The sequence below is a fragment of the Neovison vison genome, chromosome 8 (genome assembly GCF_020171115.1).
Source record: "Neovison vison isolate M4711 chromosome 8, ASM_NN_V1, whole genome shotgun sequence".
Classification (NCBI taxonomy): Eukaryota; Metazoa; Chordata; class Mammalia; order Carnivora; family Mustelidae; genus Neogale; species Neogale vison.
Window position 1 is genome coordinate 21,425,623 of NC_058098.1, and position 20,378 is coordinate 21,446,000.

Genomic DNA, 20,378 nt, shown 5'->3' on the forward strand with positions numbered 1-20,378 from the left:
ACCAACCTTTTGTCTGGTCCTCAGCTAGGGGCTTGGTACACAGATGAGTGAGACCCGGTCCCTGCCAGACTGAGTCCCAGAGAAAAACAACATGTAGCTTGAACGAGAAATAAACTTCTGAGGTCATCAGCCACGGAGGCTTTGGACTGGTTTCTCCCTGTAGCATGTCCTGCCTACAACCCTCATCCTTTGTTCTGGAAGTACAACAGGAACCAAGGCAGACTTAGTCCCTGCTGTCATGGAGCTCAGTAGACTTGGGAAGACAGATGCTGACCAAATGAGTAATTCTTTAGTCACAATCCCATTAAGGGCTACAAAAGAGAAGCACTTGGTCCTGGGACAGCAGTTGGATACCCAACTTCATCTGGAAAACTAGGGAGAGCTCCTGAGGAAGCAACAGTAAAACTAAGACCTTAAGAAGGAGTCTGAATGGGCCTTGTGAAGAAAGGCAAGATGATCCAGCAGAAGGAACAGCATGTGCAAAGGCCCTGGGGAAAGGGCGGCGGGGTGGGGAGTCTCCTGGTTTTCTGCATTTTCCAAGCTTGTTTCTTCAAATGCCTCTCAGTTCTCTGAGCCCAGAGATCCTACTGATACATTTCCTTTTTATTTTAATTCACTGAAATTCTACTGCTCTCCACCAAAGGAATACATACTTTATACTTTAGGCAGGAGTTTTGGGCTACAGTCTACACTGTGCTTGGTCATGTCAACCCAAGGCTCTTAAGACCAACTCCCACCTCAAAGGACTCACTGGCCAGAAATGAGTCCTGTGCTAAAATATATGTGGGCCCATCTGGTTTCTCCGAGGAAGTTTAGTAGTATCCTTTTGTGCAGCTAAGGAGTGAACAGAAATCCGATTTCCATGTTTTGTTTTGTTGTTGAGTCTTCAGAACAAGGCACTGACACTAATCTACACAACGCCCAGATAGTAGAGCCCAGCAGAGTTTCCCAGTAATACTCAGGTATCCATTACTCCTTCCATCCCCATGCCAGGAGTAATCTCCTGAGCCAAAAAGAAGAAATAAAGAATCTCTACCCTCTGGGGTAGATTTGAACCCAAGGTAGTCTCCCCAAATCTTCTCTCCCTCAGTCTTACTCATTTCAGTAAATGAATCTATGTTTAAAGCTGAAATCCCAGGAATCATCCTCAGTTCTTTTCCTTACCCCTTCACATTTAAATAATCAACAGGTGCTGAGAGCCATGTCTCCAAAATACATCACAAAGTAATCCTCCTCCCTACAGCACCACTGTCTCCACCCTGGCCAAGTCACTACCACCCAGACACTTACCCTTGTCCCCCACTGTTTCCCCTCTTCCCCTACTTGTTCTATAGTCCATTTACTTTAGCAGCTAGAGTGAGTGATCTTTTATTTTTTTTAAAGATTTTATTTATTTATTTGACAGCGAGAAATCACAAGTAGATGGAGAGGCAGGCAGAGAGAGAGAGAGGGAAGCAGGCTCTCTGCTGAGCAGAGAGCCCGATGCGGGACTCGATCCCAGGACCCTGAGATCATGACCTGAGCCGAAGGCAGCGGCTTAACCCACTGAGCCACCCAGGCGCCCCCACATCTTTTAAAGATGCAAATCTTCTGCTTGAAGCCCCCAAGGGCTCTCGCATTGTTTTAGAATAATTTGAGCTCCTCTCCTTGGCCTTTAAGACCTTGTGTGATATGACCCAGGTCACTCCCCTCTCACTCTCAGAGATCCAGCCATATTGACCTGTTTCTGGTCTTTTCAATAGCCTTGACCTCTCACCTCCAGACTGTCTCAGATTCTATTCTCTTTATCTCTAATCCAGTCACCCTTATTCATGATCCAGAAAACTCCATCTTTATCCTCAGGGTTCAAGTTAAATGTTCTCACCTCAGGAAGACCTCCTCGGCCACTCCAAGACTAATGTAGCCCCTTGTTTATGCTTCTCCTCAGTCATACAGTGGCATGCTTATAATCTGTGTTCTATGTCTGGCTCCTTTGTAATTGGACTGTGAGCTCATCAAAATCAGGGACTCTCTTGCTCACCATGGTATCCCTAGAGCCTAGAGTGAAGCCTGGCTCATACTAGGTACTCAGTAAGTGTTTGCTGTAGGGAGGAATGAATGAATGAATGAATGGCAGGTGGGATTTTATAATCCTTCACAGGTAGTCTGTGGCAGGATCCCATGATCTTCTGGGATGAAATTGGTCTCTTGAGAAAATAAAGCTCTTTAGGTCCTAAATTCTCCAAGGGATACTAGGGAGACATTTTATAGCTTACCCAAGCACCAGAGATTAAGCCTCATTTATTCTGCCTAAAATAGTTATGAATTATAGTTATATTCTATAGAGGTAGGAATATGAATTTTTCATGTTTTCTCAGTATTCATCCACGAGCCTGACACAGAGGGGTTAAAAATACAGCCTTCGTGTCCCTGTGGCCTCTGTCATCTGCAACAGTGTAGCCTTAGGCAATTGATTTCATCTCCCTGAATCTTCTTTTCCTTATCTTTAAAATAAAGATAACACAATGTTCTTTATAAAAATTACACTGAATATTAACTAAGTTCATGTATAACTCAGTTTCTGGCACATTATACCCTTATTGTTCCTGTTCATCAAGGGGTTAATAGCAAGACCATTGGGCATTTATCCATAATTACCACTAGATGTCACCACAGACCTGGCTAAAATAGCAACATCGGTTTCCCAAGTGTAGAAGCCCTAAGTCTGGAGCGAAAAGAACTTCGAGTTGGAGAAACTGAGAACAAAACCAGCAGGGATTGCTTAAAGTCATGAAAGCAGGTCCAGAATTTGAATCCACTGGTCCTGCCCCCTTAAGGATGGCAAACTTCCCAGCAAGCTTCTCACAGCTCATCCCGCCCCTGAGACAGCCAGAGTTATCCACTTGAATAGGAAACCATAGGTTTTAATTATGTGACAGGCAGCGTTGTAAGTGTTTTACAACATGAACTCATTGAATTGGCAGAAACAACCATAAGGGGTAGATTCTGATGTTTTCCTCATTTTATGGGTGGGAAGTGTGAGGCACAGGGAGGGTAAGTAAGTTGCTCAAGGACACACAGCTAGAAAATGCAGCAGGATTAAAACCCTGGCATTCTGCTGCAGTCTGGGCCATCCCGGAGCTTACTTCTTTGGTCAACTTGGAGATAATGTGTCTTATTATATTTTTAATCTTTTGATACCACATAGCTTCTTTGATGATTTAACAAATCACTGTTGTTCCATTACAGGTTACCTTTCCTGAACTGAAGTCTTGATAAAGAAATAACATTGATTTTGAGAAAAAGTAATTGTTAAATGGAGTGATGATGTAGGAAAGTAGTTACTGTGGTTTCACAAAACATAGCTCTATAAAACATAACTTTTGCTGATTCTTTATCATTTAACCCCCAAGTTTGCCATCCAGTACCAACAGAATTCCATGGGCCTGGCTCCCAGGTCAATTAGAGGCTTGGAGGATGAATGAGAAAGGAAGGAGCTTGGCCATGTCTTTCATCTATTTACTCAGTCCTTCACCTGCTCATTCAGTCCACAGTGCCTGCCTCCTCTTCCCTGTCAGGCTCTATACTAGGCTCTGAAGCTAAGAAATGACCCCACGCCCCCATTTACCCTTCCCTCAAAGAGCTCAGACAGACAGGAAGTACACACACAATGGCACTGCTTTGTTGCCCACCTCCCTAGACTCTACAGATGGTATTTGTCTATTCCCTCCTCTATCCTCCTTTCCTAACATGGTGCCCAGCACATATTAGGTACTTGATAAATGTTTGCTGAATGAATATAGTCTTCATCGAAAAGGCAGCATTTGATCTGGGACTTCGACAATTAGAGAGCTCTTAAAAGGTGAAAACAGAGGAGAGGGTACACTCTCTCCAACAGGAAGAATGACAGGGTCATTTTTAGGAAGATCATCTTGGCTTCTGTGTGGAGGACGATGGCTTTGGGTGAGATGAGGTAGACAGGTAGACAGGTAGAAAAGTGAGAGGCTGGTTCAGGGTCCAGGGGTGAGTGGTTGGTGGTCTGGACCAAGGCTTTGGAGGCAGAGACAGAAGAGCCCTGATGGAGGACCCAGAAAGGATGGAAAAGGCTTGGGGAGTATGAAGCAGGACAGAGCAGGGGTCATGGGTGACTTCAGGTGTCTGGTGTAGTAGGGCCAGTTGGAGAGGTGTTGGTAGGAAGTTGAGGTCTGCTGAGAAAATTTTAGGGCAGAAAGACCTTCCAGGTTCCTCAGGTCAGAGCCCCATTTTGGTGTCATTTCTACCACCTGCAACTGAGCCTGGAGAGTAGAGCAGTCTTGTGGGTACAGAGGAAGCAAGACAGCTGGGCAGGGGCAAGCCACATGTGAGAAGTCCTGCCTCATCTTCTCCAGTTTTCTGGAGTCCCAAGGGGAAGTGGGTTGGTCACAGAGGCCTTGTCAATGCCCAGACCTAGCATGAAGATTACTGGAAAGCAGAGTCTCTCTAAAAAGTACCTTCTGATTCTTCTGTGATTCTGCTCAATCACATAGTATGGATTGGCAGGACACCTTTCACTATTACAGTTTGATTTTCTTGAGGTATAACATACATAAGGTACAGAAAGTCCCCTCATCTTAAGGTATATCTTGATGAATTTGTGCCAATGTAATCACCAAGCAGATTAAGATATAGACCTCTTCCCGTTTCCCAGAAAATTCCTCTCACTCCTTTCCCATCTCTAGTCCCCTCCTACCAATCCAGGTAACTACTATTCTGATTTCTATCATCACAGATCAGTGTTGCCTACCCTTGAACTTTATATATGAATGGGATCATACAACGTTTACTAATTTTTTTCTGGATTCTTTTAGTCCACATACTGTATGTGACATTAATTCACTTATCACGTGTGTCAGTATATTGTACTTTTGTATCTATAACATAGTATTCTGTTGAGTGAACGTGCCATAATTTATCAGTTCTCCTGGGTTTTTTTTTTTTTTTAAGATTTTTATTTATTTATTTACTTGAGAGAGAGGAAAGCACAGAGGGAAAGGGGGAACCAAACCCTCTGAGCAGGGAGCCCAATGCCGGGCTCGATCCCAGGAACTCGGGATCATGACCTGAGCCAAAGGCAGAAACTTAACTGACTGAGCCCCTCAGGCACCCATATCAGTTCTCCTGATAATGGACACTGAGCTATTTCCAGTTTAAGCAATAAACAAATCTGCTATGAAAATTCTTGCAAGAATCTTTCTTGTAGACATAGGCACTCATTTCTCTTGGAATGAATACCTAGGAGTTAAAATTCTAGGTCACAGCTTAGGTGTATGCTCAGATTTAGTAGAAGCTGCAGGTTTTCAGAAATGGCTGTACCAAGTCCCCCTCTCACCAGCTACAGGTAAGAATTTCAATTGCTTCGTGCCCTTGCCTCCACTATAAGACTCTTCTTTTCTTCCAGTGTTAGATATCGGGTGGGTCTGGCATGGATACATTGATCCCCCAGCCCACAAGCAGCAAGACAGAGGCCACATCCAGCCTGTTTCTTAGCTGGGGGAGGAACAGGCATCTTGACATGACGGTGACTCTAGGAACGGAGATGGCCATCTTATGACCATGAGCATGAAACCATCATAAGGACAGCAGAGCAGAGACGAAATCAACCTGGGAGATAGAATGTCTTTGATGACACTGCCAAGCAACTCAATTAATCTGCCATTGGGTGGCAGCCTACTTATTTTTTAAGCCAGTTAATTTTGGGTTTTGGGGGGTTCTGTGGACTTACAACATAAAGGATACAGTCTGTAAGCCCCCCTTGTAACCCAACCAAATGGTACCACTTCTGTCCTCTACAGCAGTCAGCCCCACTAAGCACTTTCTCCTTCTTGAAACCTTCTCTCTGGGATCCTGCGCACACCTGGTCCTCCTCCTATCCCTCTGTTCAGTTTCTCAGCCTCCTTTCTTGGCTCCTCCTCCTCGTCTGTGTTTTTTAAAAATGTACCTCCCCTCCCTTGGAATCTCATCCAGCACCATGATTTCATCCATCACCTGTGTGCCAATGCTACCCAGATATGAATCCTCGGCCCAGACCTCTCTTCTGAGCTTGTCTCATACAGAAATGCCTATTGAACCTCTCCACCTAGACTTTGCCCAAGCATTTCAAAAACTTGCCTTCTCAAGGCCAAACTCTGTATCTTCCCCCTCAACTGATCCCTCTTGAAGCTTCACCACTATAGTGAAGGGCTCTGGACTCCTTCATACTCAAGACAAAAACCTAGATGTTCTTGCCATTACCTTAGCACGCATCCACTCTTTCATCCTTTATTTCTCCACCTTTCCAAACCATCACCCTGAGTCATCATCATTTCGTAGCTAGAAAGCTCCAAAAACCTTCTAACTGGTCCCCCCACATCTGCTCCCAAGTGTCCTCCAAGCCATGCAACCAGGGTAGCCTTTTGGAAAACAAATTTGTTATCATTCCTCTGAAAAAAATGGCTTATTTATCTCAAGATAAAATCCAAATTCATTTGGTAGTTCTACCTGCACTACTCCTTTCTCAGCACTTACCCCCACCCTGCTCCTTCCAACCTCATCTGGGACAAGTGGTTCTTTTGCCTATAGTATTTCCCCTTTCAGTCTAGCCCTGCACAACTCCTAACTGTCCTTAGTTTCTCAGTCTAAATGCCAGCTTCTCAGGGTGTATCCATCCTCACACCCCTTACCCCATGTTAGGACCCCATTCATTTTTCAGAATCCTCCTTACGTTCCCCCACTACACTTCCCACGCCGCATAATTGTATGTTGATTTGATTAATATTATTAACACATTGTTTGCTGACTGTCGTTACCCCCGACCCCGACCCCGGCCCCGGCCCGCCCCTACCCTTGCCCACACTGCGCTGGCAGAGCCTTGAGGTTAGAGCAGTGTCCACGGCTCTCCACTCCACCTTCCACTCAACCCTCTTGCCTTTGGCACTGCACTTACAGATAGTAAGCGCTCAAGGAATGCGCTTAATTAGCTAATAAACGAATCCTGACTCATTCAACCCCCATAACAACTCTGTGAGGTAAGCATTTCATCGCACCTAGGGAAGCTGAGAGTCGCGGTGGGCAAGCTGCCTCAACCTGTAGGGGGAAAGGGGAGGAGTCAGGTCCTGACCCAAGTCAGGTCCTAATTTCTGAACCCGATTTTCCCGCTCCTGAACTTTGGCCCCTTGGTGAAAGGGCCAGGGAGAGGGCGGACTTTGAGCCACGAGAAGGTTTGCCCCGGATGACACCGGTAACCTACGCACAGACACGGAACCCAGAGCTCACCTACGGAGACTAAGGTACGCCCCCTCGGGCTCTCACTGAGTAAGGATCACAATCTGCTGCATATGCATAAGGGGACCATGAGGCCCTGATTCGGGACTACCCGAGATGCGCCTGATTAAAAATTCTTCGGATTTGAAGACGTGAGAGCCCCCTCAGTTCCTCACATGTACATAGAAAGTTTTAAAAGGTTCATCTGAGGCGAACCTTGGGGGGATATCGGGCGAAGATGACCACAACTTGGGGTTTATGATCAGGCGTCGTCTGGAGGCAGCCCAATGCCAGGAGGGGTCCTCGGACTGCTCCACTCGAAGACGAAGGGGGCGTCTCCCCGGCTTCCTGCGGCGTCGGTGGCGAGCTGAGGTGGAGGCAGGCTGCGGCAGCGAAGGCGACAGTGGCGGCGGCGCCATGGCAGGGCTCGCAGGTACCGTGGCGTCGGCCCCCTGGGGACGGGATGAGAGGCCCTCAGTGCGGCGGCGCCGCCATGTTGTCCCTTTGGGGTCACCTTAAGGCGTCTCCCCGTCCTTTTCTAGGGTTTTCCTTCCGCGCACCCAGGGGGCCACCCCTGTCCGGTGTCACGTGATTGCCCTGTGTGGCCCTAACCTGGGCCTCAGGAGTCCTTTCCGGCCCGAGGCCGAGTGACCGGACCCCTGGGTCTCGGTCTGGCCTCCAAGGTCAGTGCTCGCCTGTCTATTCCCGGGACGGGACAGGCAGAGTCGGGGAGCGCGGGGCTGAGGGGCGCGACTACCGCCTCTTCGTCCCAGGGGCCCATGGCAGGGGGCCTAACTTCTGAGAGTCCTGTTATTCTGTCCCCGACCCTTCAGTCTTACTTTTTTTTAAATCAGAAGGGGCGTGGGTGAGAGGGGCGTAAGGGGGTCTCCCGCCCCAAGGCACCCGCTTTGGTGTCTAAGGTGATGGGGTAATAGGTTGACGCTCGGCTTTGAGTCGCGGGTGCTTCTTACCTATCTCTTAACTTTACATCAAGTCTGGACACCATTTCCTTTCCTCCAGTATATATGGGGAGTGGCCCTCAAGGGCAGCTGAAGGAACGGAATGCCTGGCACACCAATGGCCTGAAAGAATGGGGGATGGGGAACAGTTCTTTTTGCTTACCCCTTCCAGACCTTCTGTAAATTCCTTCCAGGCCTCCGTGTCCCTTTTCAACGCTAAGTGTTGGGCAACGCTAAATGTTGGGCAACGCTAAATGTTGGGACAGACTGGGATCTGTCCTAGGGAGCGAATGATCTTTCTGTTCATAGGTTCGGATCGTGTTTTATCCCTTTCAGGGAGCTGGTGTGTTGGGAACAGCTTCTGTTTGCCCTGCCTGACATGGTCCAGCCATCCCCTCAGCCTTCTGGACAGCAACACCAAGGCCAGGACAAAAAAAAAAAAAGTTTGAGCTTAAGTGCTAATGTCAAGTGTTAGATCTTGTTTATTTGTTTATTTTAAATCAGAGACTCATTAATGTCAAGCACATCTTGAAAAGAGTCAAAGATTCAGAGCCCTGGTCAGTTTCCAGTGACCAGCTCAATTCCGGATCTGTAATTAGTCTTGTTAGAATTGCTGCCAAAAACGGTTTAACCTTTTATCTGTAATATGTTGTTTCAAAGAGGAATCTGGAAGTCTGGGTTTGGCTGTCTGTTTTGTTGTTCTCTTCTCTTTGAAACATATGCATTCCATTCCAAGCCTGTCACTGTGTGCTATACCAAGGACCATGTGTTGCCTGCCTCTTTGACTTCCTGCTCTGGGAATGCTCAGGAATCTGGACCCTGCTGGGGTTTGGGCCCTGTGGGAGGGAGAGGGGGTGGAGGGGAGCGTGAACAGTATCTTTCCCAGAGAAGATGGTGACATGACTCTGGGGCATACAGAGGAAGTCAGAGGTCACCAGGGAAAAAGAGACTGTTGGTTAGACTAATGTTTTGTGTGTTGTGTGCGCGTTTGTGCACGTTTAAATCTCGGGGGGTAAAACTAACTGCAAATTCAGAATCTCACTTTAGGGTGCTGGCTCCTGAGTAGATACAAGTTTGAAAATATATCCGTAGCAAATGGCTCACCGCAAACCTGCTCCCTCATCCAACGCAGATGTAATACGCTGTTGCTGTCCCACAGCTAAAGCTTAAGAAGCTTGTCCCCCACCCCTTCAGTCACAGTCCAGATACTCCACAGGTAGAGATAGCGGTGTCACATAGACCCCACAACTCTGAAAGTCATGGTACCTAACCCTACCCGCCCCACCCCCAGCTTACCTGGTTAGGCTGACGCTGACATCCTTCTTGGGGTATTCGTGCCAAGAGTCTTGCCTTTCCTAAGCCATTCCAATCCCTTCGCAAATCATCTGCTGTATCCTTGGTCTTACAGGGACAGAGCCTTTTAGGGGTGGTTTGAGATAGTTTAGGGGAAAGGGAGGCCTGTGGACTAAGGGCCCTGCAATGAAACTGTAGTCGTTTTTAACTTCTGCTCTCTATCAGAATAAAATGCTTTATTGGTACTGCTTCTGGAAAAATTTTTATAAACAAGGTGTGTTTGGACCAGACTTCTAGGCACCACACAGGAACAGAAAGTGGACACATCCCTTCTGCCTTCTCCAGTGGGTTGTTTGCTGCCAGAACATGAGGGTTTGGGGATGAGGGATGAAAGTGGGAGAGTGGACATTGCACACTCAAGCCCACCCACGTGGATACAGGCCACCAGGACAGTGCTTGCCTGGAAGTCTGTCATCTCACCATGCCACTCTGATGGATGGATGGAGAAGCCCCACAAGTGGGCTTTGCCAAGATTATCTGGAAAGACTGAGGCTGCCAGCAGCTTCCAGCCTTTTAAAGGGGGTACAGGAGGCTAAGGGGAGCATGCTCTGTCCAGAACAGCCAGACCCTTCCATGCCTGTCTGTCTGAACCCAGTTACCTTCTAACTGGGCTGAGGTTAGAGCATGTGGGACAGTGGGGCTGTGAGCCTACCCCTTGAAGGCTCTGAGGTGAGGCAGTCTTCACTGAGAACACATGTTGAAATGTTCACGGTTCTGTGGGCTTAGTGTGGAAAACCACAGCAACTCCCAGTCTTGAAGCCTGCCAAGATACAACTTCAGAAGGGAGGTGTGGGCACTGCATGCTGATGAGTCAGCCTGGGGCAAGGGGAGATCCTAGCCTCCACCTGCAGGCTACAGTAGAAGCTGGAGTCACCCAGCCTAAGGGAGATGGGAGTCTCTGATTACACAACCCCACCGCAGCCCCCATGGGTCCTGATTGCCACTTTGAAGGCAGAATGTTACTAGTATCTTGGAGTTCACCTGGATCTTAGCAGCCTTGGTACAGAGGGGAGCTGATGGTGAGGGGTAGGATGCGACCTGGGCAGTTTCCCTGGGCTAATTGATGACAAAGGCCAGTACCAAAACTGAGGTCTGTGCCCTCTACTCCCATAATTCTCTGATGCTGTACTAAAGTTACAGGTGCCTCTAGAGGTGCTGGCAGTGGGGTTTAGAAAGGGGTTGCTTAGAGGAGGGGAGATATTATGAGGCTCAAGGGGCGAGGTGCTTAGTGCTCCAGAAGTGTTTGTGACAACTGTGACTAAGGGATTTGAGGAAGTGGCAGAGAGGGAGATTTACGGCTCCAAATCCTCCCTTGGTGTTGACCCAGGAACAGGTGTGTAGTGACAGGGACACATTAAGCCAGAGACAAGGCTGAACAGGCGGCAGGGCCATTTGGTGAGGCAGTCAGCTGACCATGTGAAAGGAGTCCTGACTCACTCAAGAGTGAAAGAGGAGAGAAAGAAGCCAGGATCCAAACAGCCAGGCCACCCGCTCATCTACCCTGACATGGCAGGAGAGAGCCCAGGGCCAGGGACCTGGTAAGTCCCTAAGAATATGGAAGCTAATGCCAGAAGTGGAGAACCCACTAATGGGGAGAGCTAGAGAGTTTCCTGGGTGTCGGTTAGGAGACCTGGAGAGTAGCACAGCAGAGTGGAATGTCCTTATAGTGGTCCCTGTAGGGGTTATAGGGCCTGGAGGGATAAGGTGGGCCAAGGAGGCACCATACCACACCTCTTATCTGATACTCATTGTCCAAGCCAGTGCCCACTGTGCCCAGTGTTCACTTCCTTCAGGTTCCTGGATGGAGATAATACTTTATGTTCTGAAGTCCTGATCACCCCCTTGGTCTCTAGTACCCCATCTTGAAGGCTAGTCCCACCTTTCTTGCCTCCCATCTTAGGAGGGGGTGTTACCTGCCAAGGCCCAATATTCCAGGACAAGTGAAGGCATCCACCCCTCTGGGGAAGGTAAGTGGTCCTTTATTCTGAGACCACAATTAAGGATGTAGACCTTTCTCTTTGGGGTGGGGGAAGTGTTCCTTTGTCTCAGAACAGTGTTAAGTGAAGATGGAACTGGGTTTGCAAGGGTCCCAGCTTATTCCGCCTTTGTTGCCTCCCCCACCCTCCCTCTCTCAAGTAGTGTGCTCCCCCCCCCCCGCAGTGGTACATCAGTTCAGTCTTAAGGAGTATGTGTTGAAGCCGTAAAAGAAGTCACAAGAGAGACAACGTTTTGGTGCACCTCCACCACCCCGCAGGGTCCTGGGACACTGTGCGAGATGGGGGAGGTACTGGTTTTTTATTTTTTTGTAGAGGTGGTCCCTGTCCTCCAGGAGCTTACAATCTAGCTGGGGAGACACAACTAATGCACACTTATACAGTCAGTACAGTTAGCGATTACCACAATATTGACCACAACTGCGTGAGACCAGGGAAAGCAAGATCAGTGAGGGGCTGGGGGCTCAGAGAAGGTGTTTTAGTAAAGATGGAATTCATTTACTGGTTGAATAGGTCCAAATTGAGTGACACATTTCTTTTGGGGTGGGTTTAGGAGGCAGGGAGTGGGGGAAGGGAATTGAGGGAGCAAAGGCAGCAAGGCTGGAATGCACGTGTTGTAGGCAAGGGACATTGAGAGGGCCCCCCTCCATTTCTTAATCCAACTCCCTCACTCTTGCCCTCAAGTCCCGCCACACAGGCACGCAGCTGGTGCCTTGTCTGCTGCATGGAGATTCAGGGCTTCAGCTGGTGATGCTGGAATGTCCATTCTGCTGGCTGGTGTAGTTGTCTGGATCTCTGTGGTGGGCCTGTTAGCATGGCCACGGCTGCGGGGCTGGGATGGTACTGTCCCGACTTGGTCCAGATCAGAATGCAATGCCTGTGCCCAGATCTTGGGGGTAAGCTCCCCCCCCACCCCCCCTCCTCCCTCTACCCCACCCAGCCGTCAGAGGGGTGCAAAGGGGCTTGGAAGGGATCTGGTGTTGTCGTCATTGTCGGTGCTGCTTCTCCAGGAGCCTACCGGCCCCTCACTGACCTTGGCAAATGCTCCTCTGGCGAGAGAGCACAGGGGACCCCCCATTCCTGCGCGGCACTGGCTCCCATGCTGGCCGAGAAGCACAGGAGCACCTGGTGACAAGGCCGCCCAGGGCTGGGGGCTGGGACCTCAGTTGGGGGCTCGCTGCCGGCGCTCTCCCAGCACCTGCCGCCCGGTCCTCGATACCGTGTATGCCAGCTTCTGCAGGGAGTACCTGAACACCTGCAGCAAGAGACCCGGGATCTGCCCTTAGAGGCAGGCACCCGCAGCCCGTCTGCAGCGCTGCCGTGCCCGCCCCCGCCCCACCCCCTGCCCCGCCTGCCCGCCCGCCCGTTGGACTTAGAGGCAGGCGCGGGCGCAGCTTGTCCACGAGTCAGGGCAGCTGGAGCTTTTCCAACTGTGCTGAAGGCTGCATGGCAGCAAGCTGATTGGACCCACAACTTAGGTATACCTCACTTCTCGCAATGGGCTGTGTCCCTGGAGGATTTCGAAAAGCGAATCCTACCCAGTAAATGCAGCATTCCAGGAACACCTTAAAGGAAATATGCGATTCCTTTGGCAAAGGATTCCCTTAGTAGGGAATTCTTCCTGCAAGGGGTGCTTTTAGGGTAAATGATTTTATGGGCAAAGTGCTTTCTTCTGATTTATATTTACAAAGCACTTTGTCTCTATTTGATTTTTTATTTTAATAAAGCGAATTGTCCTTTTGGAAGCGCTTTTTTTCTCTCCCATTTTTCCTGCAAAGAACCTTTTCTAATTGTTTGCTTCAAAGCGCTTTTTATCTGATTCATGTTTTTTGTTAGCTCCTTTGTCTGATTTTTTTTCTGCAGTGCGCTTTTTATCTAATGCATTTATTTCTGCCAAGTGCTTTTGCCTGATTTATTTTTCCTGCAATGCGCATTTTCTCTAATTCATTTTTTCCCGCGAATTACTTTTCTCCAATTCGTTGTGGGTTTTTATGAAGAGTTTTTTTTTTTTTTTTTTTTTTTGCCTGAGAAGTGCCTTTTTCTAACTTATTTTTGGTTCCACCTTCGCAAGCGCTATATATATATATATATATATATTTTTTTTTTTTTTTAAGAAATTTCCCCGCAATGCGCAATTTTTTAAGGCGGAAAATTTTGCTATGCGAGCGTAAAGTCTCTTCGCAAAACACAAGTGCCCCGCCTCCCTCCTGGGGTCGAATCTGGGTGTAGCGGGTTTTTCTTACCGCGTTGGTCGCTAAGAGCCTCGGCGATCGTCAGCGGCTGGCGCCCGCCGCGCCCCAACTCTTTGTTCCCGGCCGGGCGCGGGCGCACTGGGAAGGGTCTGCGCGAGGAGGAGGGCGCAGGGAACGCGCGGGGGCACGCGGTGCCAACCGCGGCACTCTGGCAAGCAGGGATCGCGGCAATAAGGATAGGATGGGTCCGGGAGGCGGCAATTGCGACGTGGGCCTGCCGGTTAAGGGGGCGCCCATCGGGACCCCTTTCCCACCCGGAACCTGGGCACACTTACCTGCAGCAGCACGCGGAAAATGTACCAGCCAATGATGAGCAGCTCAGCTGAGGCTGCCGCCACTGCCGCCATGGTTCCGAGAGTGGTGGGTGAGTGGTCGAGAGCAAGCGCGGTTCGCCAAGGTCCACCGATTTCTTGGAGTTAGCTGTTGGGCGCACTGCCGCAGCCGCGGTGGCCGCGCCTTAAGTATCCGCCCGCCACCCAAGTGCGCATGCGCGTCTGGGGTGGGTTCCATTGAGGAGGGGTGGCCGGGGGCGCTCCTCATTCGCCAGGAGAGGAAAAAATAATTCATTTGCTCTTTCCACACCGACCCCCGCCTCCTGAGTTCCATCTTAGCCCCTTTCCAGAAGATTCCGCTGTGCCCGCTTTTAGATTTTAGTGTAAAATGGAGAGGAACTGCAACTCTTGAGTAGCGCAAAGGGCTGGAGTAGGGGATGCACGCCTTTTGGCACGGAACTCCTTCTCTGAGCGGTGGCCTGCAATTTCTATCCCAGTGTCCGTGACACACCAGTACCCCACCTTGGGCACGGGTGGAAAACTAGGAAGACCTAACTTGGGGATCATTTGCCCCACAGAGCGGGGGAAAAAAAAAAAAGAGGTGCCCCTTCCCGGAGCCTTGGCTTCAGAGGCCCGTGGTTGGTACTCATTCTGGTATTTGATGTGCTCTAAACCCGTGTCCTCTGCTTCCCGAGAGTCCCTGAACACGGAACTTTCTCTCATTCTTTGCGTCCAGCTTCTTACGGTTACTACCACGGTGACTATTGAAAGAAATAGAGCCAGAGCACTGAGCTCTAGGCGCACAAGCAGTAGTCCCTGGGTCTACCCTGTGGGAGGGGGGCGGGAGGGATTGGTGCCTTTGTGTCCGCGGAAGGGGTGGGATGAGCTTTTCAAAAAGTGGTCGGAAAATGCTCCGGGATCATTTCTGCCAGACAGGTCTTTTCAATCTCTCTCTTATGCTCCCCTCCCCCCCAGATCCTGGTGGGACTTCACACAGCCAGCGAGGTTCTTTGTACCCGTTGTGCTGGACAGCTGGAGGTCGGAATGGGGTTTTGCTACGGTCACCAGAGGGTTGTGGCCACCGCAGGTCCATTTCCAGGCACAGCGGGGAAGACCCAGACACGGGTTGCGAGCTCAGCCTCAACGCCCTGGGGACCCGCCACTGGAGAGCGCCTCTCCAGCAAGCTATCTAGCACAGGGGCCAAATGGCATTTGCCCCTCTGTGGATAGAAAATTAATTTTGATTAAAAGCTCACAGAGGTCAGGTTCTATACAGTGCCAGCAGCAGATGGAAAGTGTAAGTGATCCAAGCAAAGTCAGTTTGGATGAAGTAGCATGGTGATTTTTCCTACATTGCCTTTCGAAGAAGTTGGCTGGTTTTGGCAAAATGATGCCAGGCTGCCATCTTAAAACAAAATATTCGGTAGTACTGCACCCCCACCCCCACGCCCGTCCCGCGGCCTCACAGGGCATGCAAGGATCCATTACCAGCGAGCTCCGGCTGGCAGTGAGGTGCTTTAACTCTCTACCGAGCACCTGCTGTGACAGACTAGATACAGAACCGAACCTTGTTCTTATTTTGTGGGGGCACAGCATGGAGCCCGTGGCCATCCGGTGGCAACCACAGGGCGGTATTGTGAGGTCTGGGGCCCTTGAGGACGGGCTGCAGCCCCAGGAGGCGATACATGATCTCTGCTGGGCAGGGCCCAGGCAAAGCCAGTCCACTGTGCCGGACCTGCCCGAAGAGCCCTCTGGCCCACCTCCCCGACAGGCCCCGGGGGAGATACTCGAGGAGCTTCCTGAGATGGTGATGTGGAGTGGAATAGACTTCCATGGGTGGGCAGGGAGGAAAGGGCATTCACATTTGCTGTTGTTAACCATGATCCATTTTCCCAAATAAGTCTACATTCTGTTCCTGTTTTTTTTTTTTTTTTGGTGTCTGTCTGTCTGTCTGTTTTTTGTCTGTTTGTCTGTTGTGTTGACTTTTCTCTTCAGGATCCCTGCTGCCTTGGTGATCCCGGGCTGACAGCCAGAGAGCACAGCGGCTCAGCTCCTGGAGAGTGAGGGTTGAAGAAAGCGGAGGGCAGCTGCCTGCGCCCGCTGGCTCCCATTAGGTCGGTTCCTGCAGCGGTGCCCGGTGGCCTTGGCGAAGGCCCTGCCCAGCAGAGATCATGTATTGCCTCCAGTGGCTGCTGCCCGTCCTCCTCATCCCCAAGCCCCTCAACCCCGCCCTGTGGTTCAGCCACTCCATGTTCATGGGCTTCTACCTGCTCAGCTTCCTCCTGGAGCGGAAGCCTTGCACAATCTGTGCCTTGGTTTTCCTGGCAGCCCTTTTCCTCATCTGCTATAGCTGCTGGGGAAACTGTTTCCTGTACCACTGTTCTGATTCCCCGCTTCCGGAATCGGCGCACGACCCCGGCGTTGTGGGCACCTAACAGCCTGCCCAGTTAGCTTTCCAAGGAAGCAGAAGATGGGAGGGGAGGCATTGACATAGGTCATAAAGCATTGGAGTTTCAAATCCCGCAGCCCCGCGGGTGCCACATTCCTGACGGCGCCTTTCTTGGCCTGTGATGTTTTATCCTTATAATGTGAATAATGGCACTGACCGGTGCTTTTATTGTAGAGTCCTGTAGTTGTGGGTGGTCTTGTGATTGTGTGTGTTCTGTCCCCATCTCGGTTCCCCCCCTACCCCCCAGGCTGGCAGGATGGTCACCCCCATCGCCTCATTCCTGCGAGGAGTCTGTGCCCATCCTGGTCCACCGTCCCAGCATGACCTGGGCAGATAAAATGCCAGTCTTGTCACCTCTATGACCCCCTCCTTTTCAGGGTCTCTTCCCTTCCCAGAATGTTACCATCCCCTCAGTCCCTGTCCTGGTTTCCCTTTAGTTCTCTTCTACCCCTTTCCTTTTTGGGGGAGTACCTGTCTAAGACAGGGCTCATTTTTGCACTTATCTCGAATTTAAAGAGATTGCTGACGCCCGAGAGCCTCGCTTTTTCATCCTTCTTTCCCCGGTCAGCAGCCCAGACAAAAACGTGTCTTGACTGTTTGTTGTTCACAAATCTCCAGTATTTTCTCCACTCATTTTTAAGAAAGAAGTAACAGAGACCTGTTGCTCTTTCATTTGAGTGGCTGGGCTCATGCTTACCAGCCCAGCCTCACTTTCTTTGCCCTTCCTCCTGCCTTTCTCATTTGTCCCAAGGAGGGGGGCCTCACCGTGTCTCCCGTGCATGCTCTGCAGGATTGAGGTGTGGCGTGTCCCTGTAGATCTAGCAGTCCCCAGCCGAGTGAATGGGAGAGTACTTGTGTGTTTCATAACAGCCATGATCCCTGTAATAGGTGTTTGGATATTTTTTGGCGTGCCGTGAGTGTGTGTGTACGTGCGTGTGTGCGCGTGTGTATACAAATACATGTGTATATTCCTTTTAAAGAAGCTTTATCGAGCGTGTTCTGACTTGGAGGTTTAGCAGTAGCTAGCTATAGTAGGTGCCGCTACAGTTTTTATTTAGCATGGGGACTGCAGGGTGACCAGCACACTGGACTCCGAGATGGTTCAGACAAGACAGAGGGGAGCAGTGGCCATCGTCCTTGTGCCAGGAGCTCCTTCAGTCCTGCGCGTATAGACTGTACCTTATGAAGAATACACAGGAAGACTTTGTGACTGTCACTTGCTTTTTGCTTTTTCTGCGCTTCTGTAACAAGTGTTGGCAAACGAGACTTTCTCCTGGCCCCTGCCCACTGGGGACCGGCATGGTTGTCCGTCCAGTCTCAATCATCCATCTTTCTCTTGCCTGAGCAGGAAGGGCAGTGGGCCAGGCAGAGGACAGAACTGGAGGCAGTCCATCTAGGGAATGGGACTGTGAGGCCACACTTGGGGAACATGTGGACTGCTATTCCGGAGCTTTTATTTTTGGTGTGTTCGTTGCACAGCTGTTTGAAATGTTTAATAAAGCTTTATAAACTTTACTTTGTGGTTTCATGTGGCTGTAGTCCATTTGGGTCATGGTGTTGGATTTCTGCGTTGGTGGGGGGCAGGGGGTAGCTTGGAGGGGCTGAGTCTTTGGCGCCAGAGTACCTTAGCCCGAAAATTTGATCTGCTCTCTAGAGAGCAGATGGTGGGGTTGGGGGAAGGGAGGAGGGGGCAGGCCAGGCGGTGAACAGGAGGGAGTCTGAAAGTTTTTAGAGATGAGACATTCGTGTTTCTCAGCTCCCATGGCCTCTCGCCTGAAACTGTTTCCCTCCATAGGAGATTTGAGTAACCGATCCCTTGACAAACAACTTAGGACAGCTGGAGCTCTAATCATCAAGGATTTTTATGGTGCTGCTTTTGAAGTAAAAATAAAGTGAAACTCCTATGGCATTTCAAGTGGAAAAATAAATAAGGCTGGCCTCCAACCGGGGGCTTAAGGTGATGGCTAGAAGTGCAAGAGTGTGGCAGGTCCCTGTCGTTGATGGGCACATGCTCCTGTGGCTGTGACCTTTGAGACAAAGCGGGTGGCTTGCCAGGGACCTGGGCTGGGTGTCCACCTCTCAGTCTCTTTTCCTTCTAGAAAACCTAACTGGAGCACTGCTGTCCAAAGCACAGTGCTGTGTAAGGGTTTCTGGAGGTAACTGTTGCTAAAGGGCTTTGGTAATTTCAGAGGAGGTCACATGTCTTTTCTAGTCTTCTAATTTATTGCTGTAAAGTTTTGTGTTATTTTCTCTTGCCCTTTTTAAATCTCAACATTGTCAGTTTGTCCCTTTTTTCATTCCTAGCTTTGCTTGTCCACGCTTTCTCTTTTCTTGACCAAAACTTGCCAAAGATTTAGCCATTTTAAAGGTACTTTCAAAGAACTGAACTTGTATTGATTATATCTGCTGAGTATGTTCTGCCTGGTCCTTTTGTGCCTTTACCTCTGAATTCTTCTTTTCTGGGTTTCTGGATTTATTTCATGGTTCAGCAAAGTCTTGACAAGAAGAAGAATCCTGCATGTGGGAAGGAGGGTTTATTCAGCAAACATAGCCCCTGTATGAGGCTGGCTGGGGATTTCAGGGGCAAGACCCAGGCCTGACCCACCAGGAGCGCATGATTCTAGCCTAGTGGGGAAGACTTAGGAAAATAGACAATTGCAAATTCCAAAAACAAAACAAGCAAACAAAAAAGGCTTTTGTGGCCCCACTCTCCCGTGGAGGCACCTGGATGATAAATGAAGCCAAGATTGTTGTTTATTTTGCTCTCCCTCAGAAAGCAGCTTTCTGTCGTAGGTCAGGCCTGCTTAAGAGTTACAAACAGGCCTCCCTCTGAAAGATGTGTGGCCCTTGCCGGCAGGGAGCCTGCAGCCCCCTCTCCCCCACCCCCAAGGTGACTGCCAAATCAGCATTCCATCTGCCGAATGTGCTGCTTTCCACCTTGGCATGCACCCTGCCTCCTCTTCCTGAAACGTCTTTCAGGAAAATGAAAAGTAGATACCTCTTCTGGAAAAGAGCAAGGGCATCGGGCCTTAGAAAATCATGCTCTGCCATCCCTCTGGTTGCTCTGGCTCCTGGTGTGAGATGGGTGCTAACCACGGGACCCCATGAGGCCTTGGGCTGGGCTTCTGTCAGAACTGGTCTGTACCCTGATCTGGACCTTGGTTTCCGTATAGGTAAAATGTGGTCTTGGGAGCAAACAGTTCCTAGCCCTAAATACCGGGAATCCTTCTTCCTAGGATCTTAAGGTGCTCCTGGATACACTTGAGAAAGATGACTGAGCTCCAGGAAGCGGGCAGTGCCCTTGCAGGACAGCCTGTGTATGCTTTCTCCTTTAGTCAGTACCATGTGAACCCAGATACGCCTCTGCCAGGAAGCCTTCCTGAACTTTGTCCCTTCCTCTTCATAGCGACTGGGCTCTCCCACCCCTCAGGGGGACCTGCACTGTTAGTCAGGGGTGCACTTACCAGAATCCGAGTAGGACTAGGCCTGGGGCCACACGGAGTGAATATCCCTGCCATCAGGGAGGGAGTCATCCAGGCTGATGGGAAAGAGCATGACATTGGGCAGATAATCCCATCGAGACATGTAAAACTATGAATTGTGGCAGATGCTATAATAGGAGTCTAAAAGGGGATCTGATGCAGGCCGGAGGGGACTGATGTTCAGGCTGAGACCTGAGGACAAATTTGAATGTTTGAACAGTGAAATAATGCATGAGATGTTATTTCTCAGCATCTCATCAAGCAATCTCTGTTCTTGCAGATACAGAAATGGGACTGAAAGTAAAATGAAGGGCCAGCAGTATGTGGCTGTCCTAGAATCAGAGCTCAGATGGCTTTTGG

The 20,378-nt window shown here is 49.9% G+C and overlaps 2 protein-coding genes across 4 annotated transcripts; one reads left to right on the top strand and one right to left on the bottom strand.

Annotated features, from left to right (window-relative positions):
- Window positions 1–7,586: 7,586 nt before the first annotated feature.
- On the top strand, window positions 7,587–18,051 carry LOC122916090 (BLCAP apoptosis inducing factor). Its single transcript, XM_044263057.1, has 2 exons — window positions 7,587–7,690; window positions 16,083–18,051. Exon 2 carries the CDS (start codon window positions 16,259–16,261, stop codon window positions 16,520–16,522), a length of 264 nt encoding a protein of 87 aa, XP_044118992.1. The 5' UTR covers window positions 7,587–7,690; window positions 16,083–16,258; the 3' UTR covers window positions 16,523–18,051.
- Window positions 12,589–14,237, bottom strand: NNAT (neuronatin). Of its 3 annotated transcripts, XM_044263055.1 has the most exons (3): window positions 14,091–14,237; window positions 13,053–13,128; window positions 12,589–12,818 (listed from the first exon to the last, which is right to left on the bottom strand). In XM_044263055.1, the coding sequence occupies exons 1-3, from the start codon at window positions 14,160–14,162 to the stop codon at window positions 12,589–12,591; spliced, it is 378 nt and encodes a 125-aa protein (XP_044118990.1). In that variant the 5' UTR covers window positions 14,163–14,237. The 3 variants fall into 3 exon arrangements, 2 of the variants coding, with proteins under 2 accessions (XP_044118990.1, XP_044118991.1); XM_044263056.1 differs by lacking the exon at window positions 13,053–13,128 and having other exon boundaries at window positions 12,726–12,818; XR_006386137.1 differs by lacking the exon at window positions 14,091–14,237 and having other exon boundaries at window positions 12,727–12,818; window positions 13,048–13,140.
- Window positions 18,052–20,378: the final 2,327 nt, after the last annotated feature.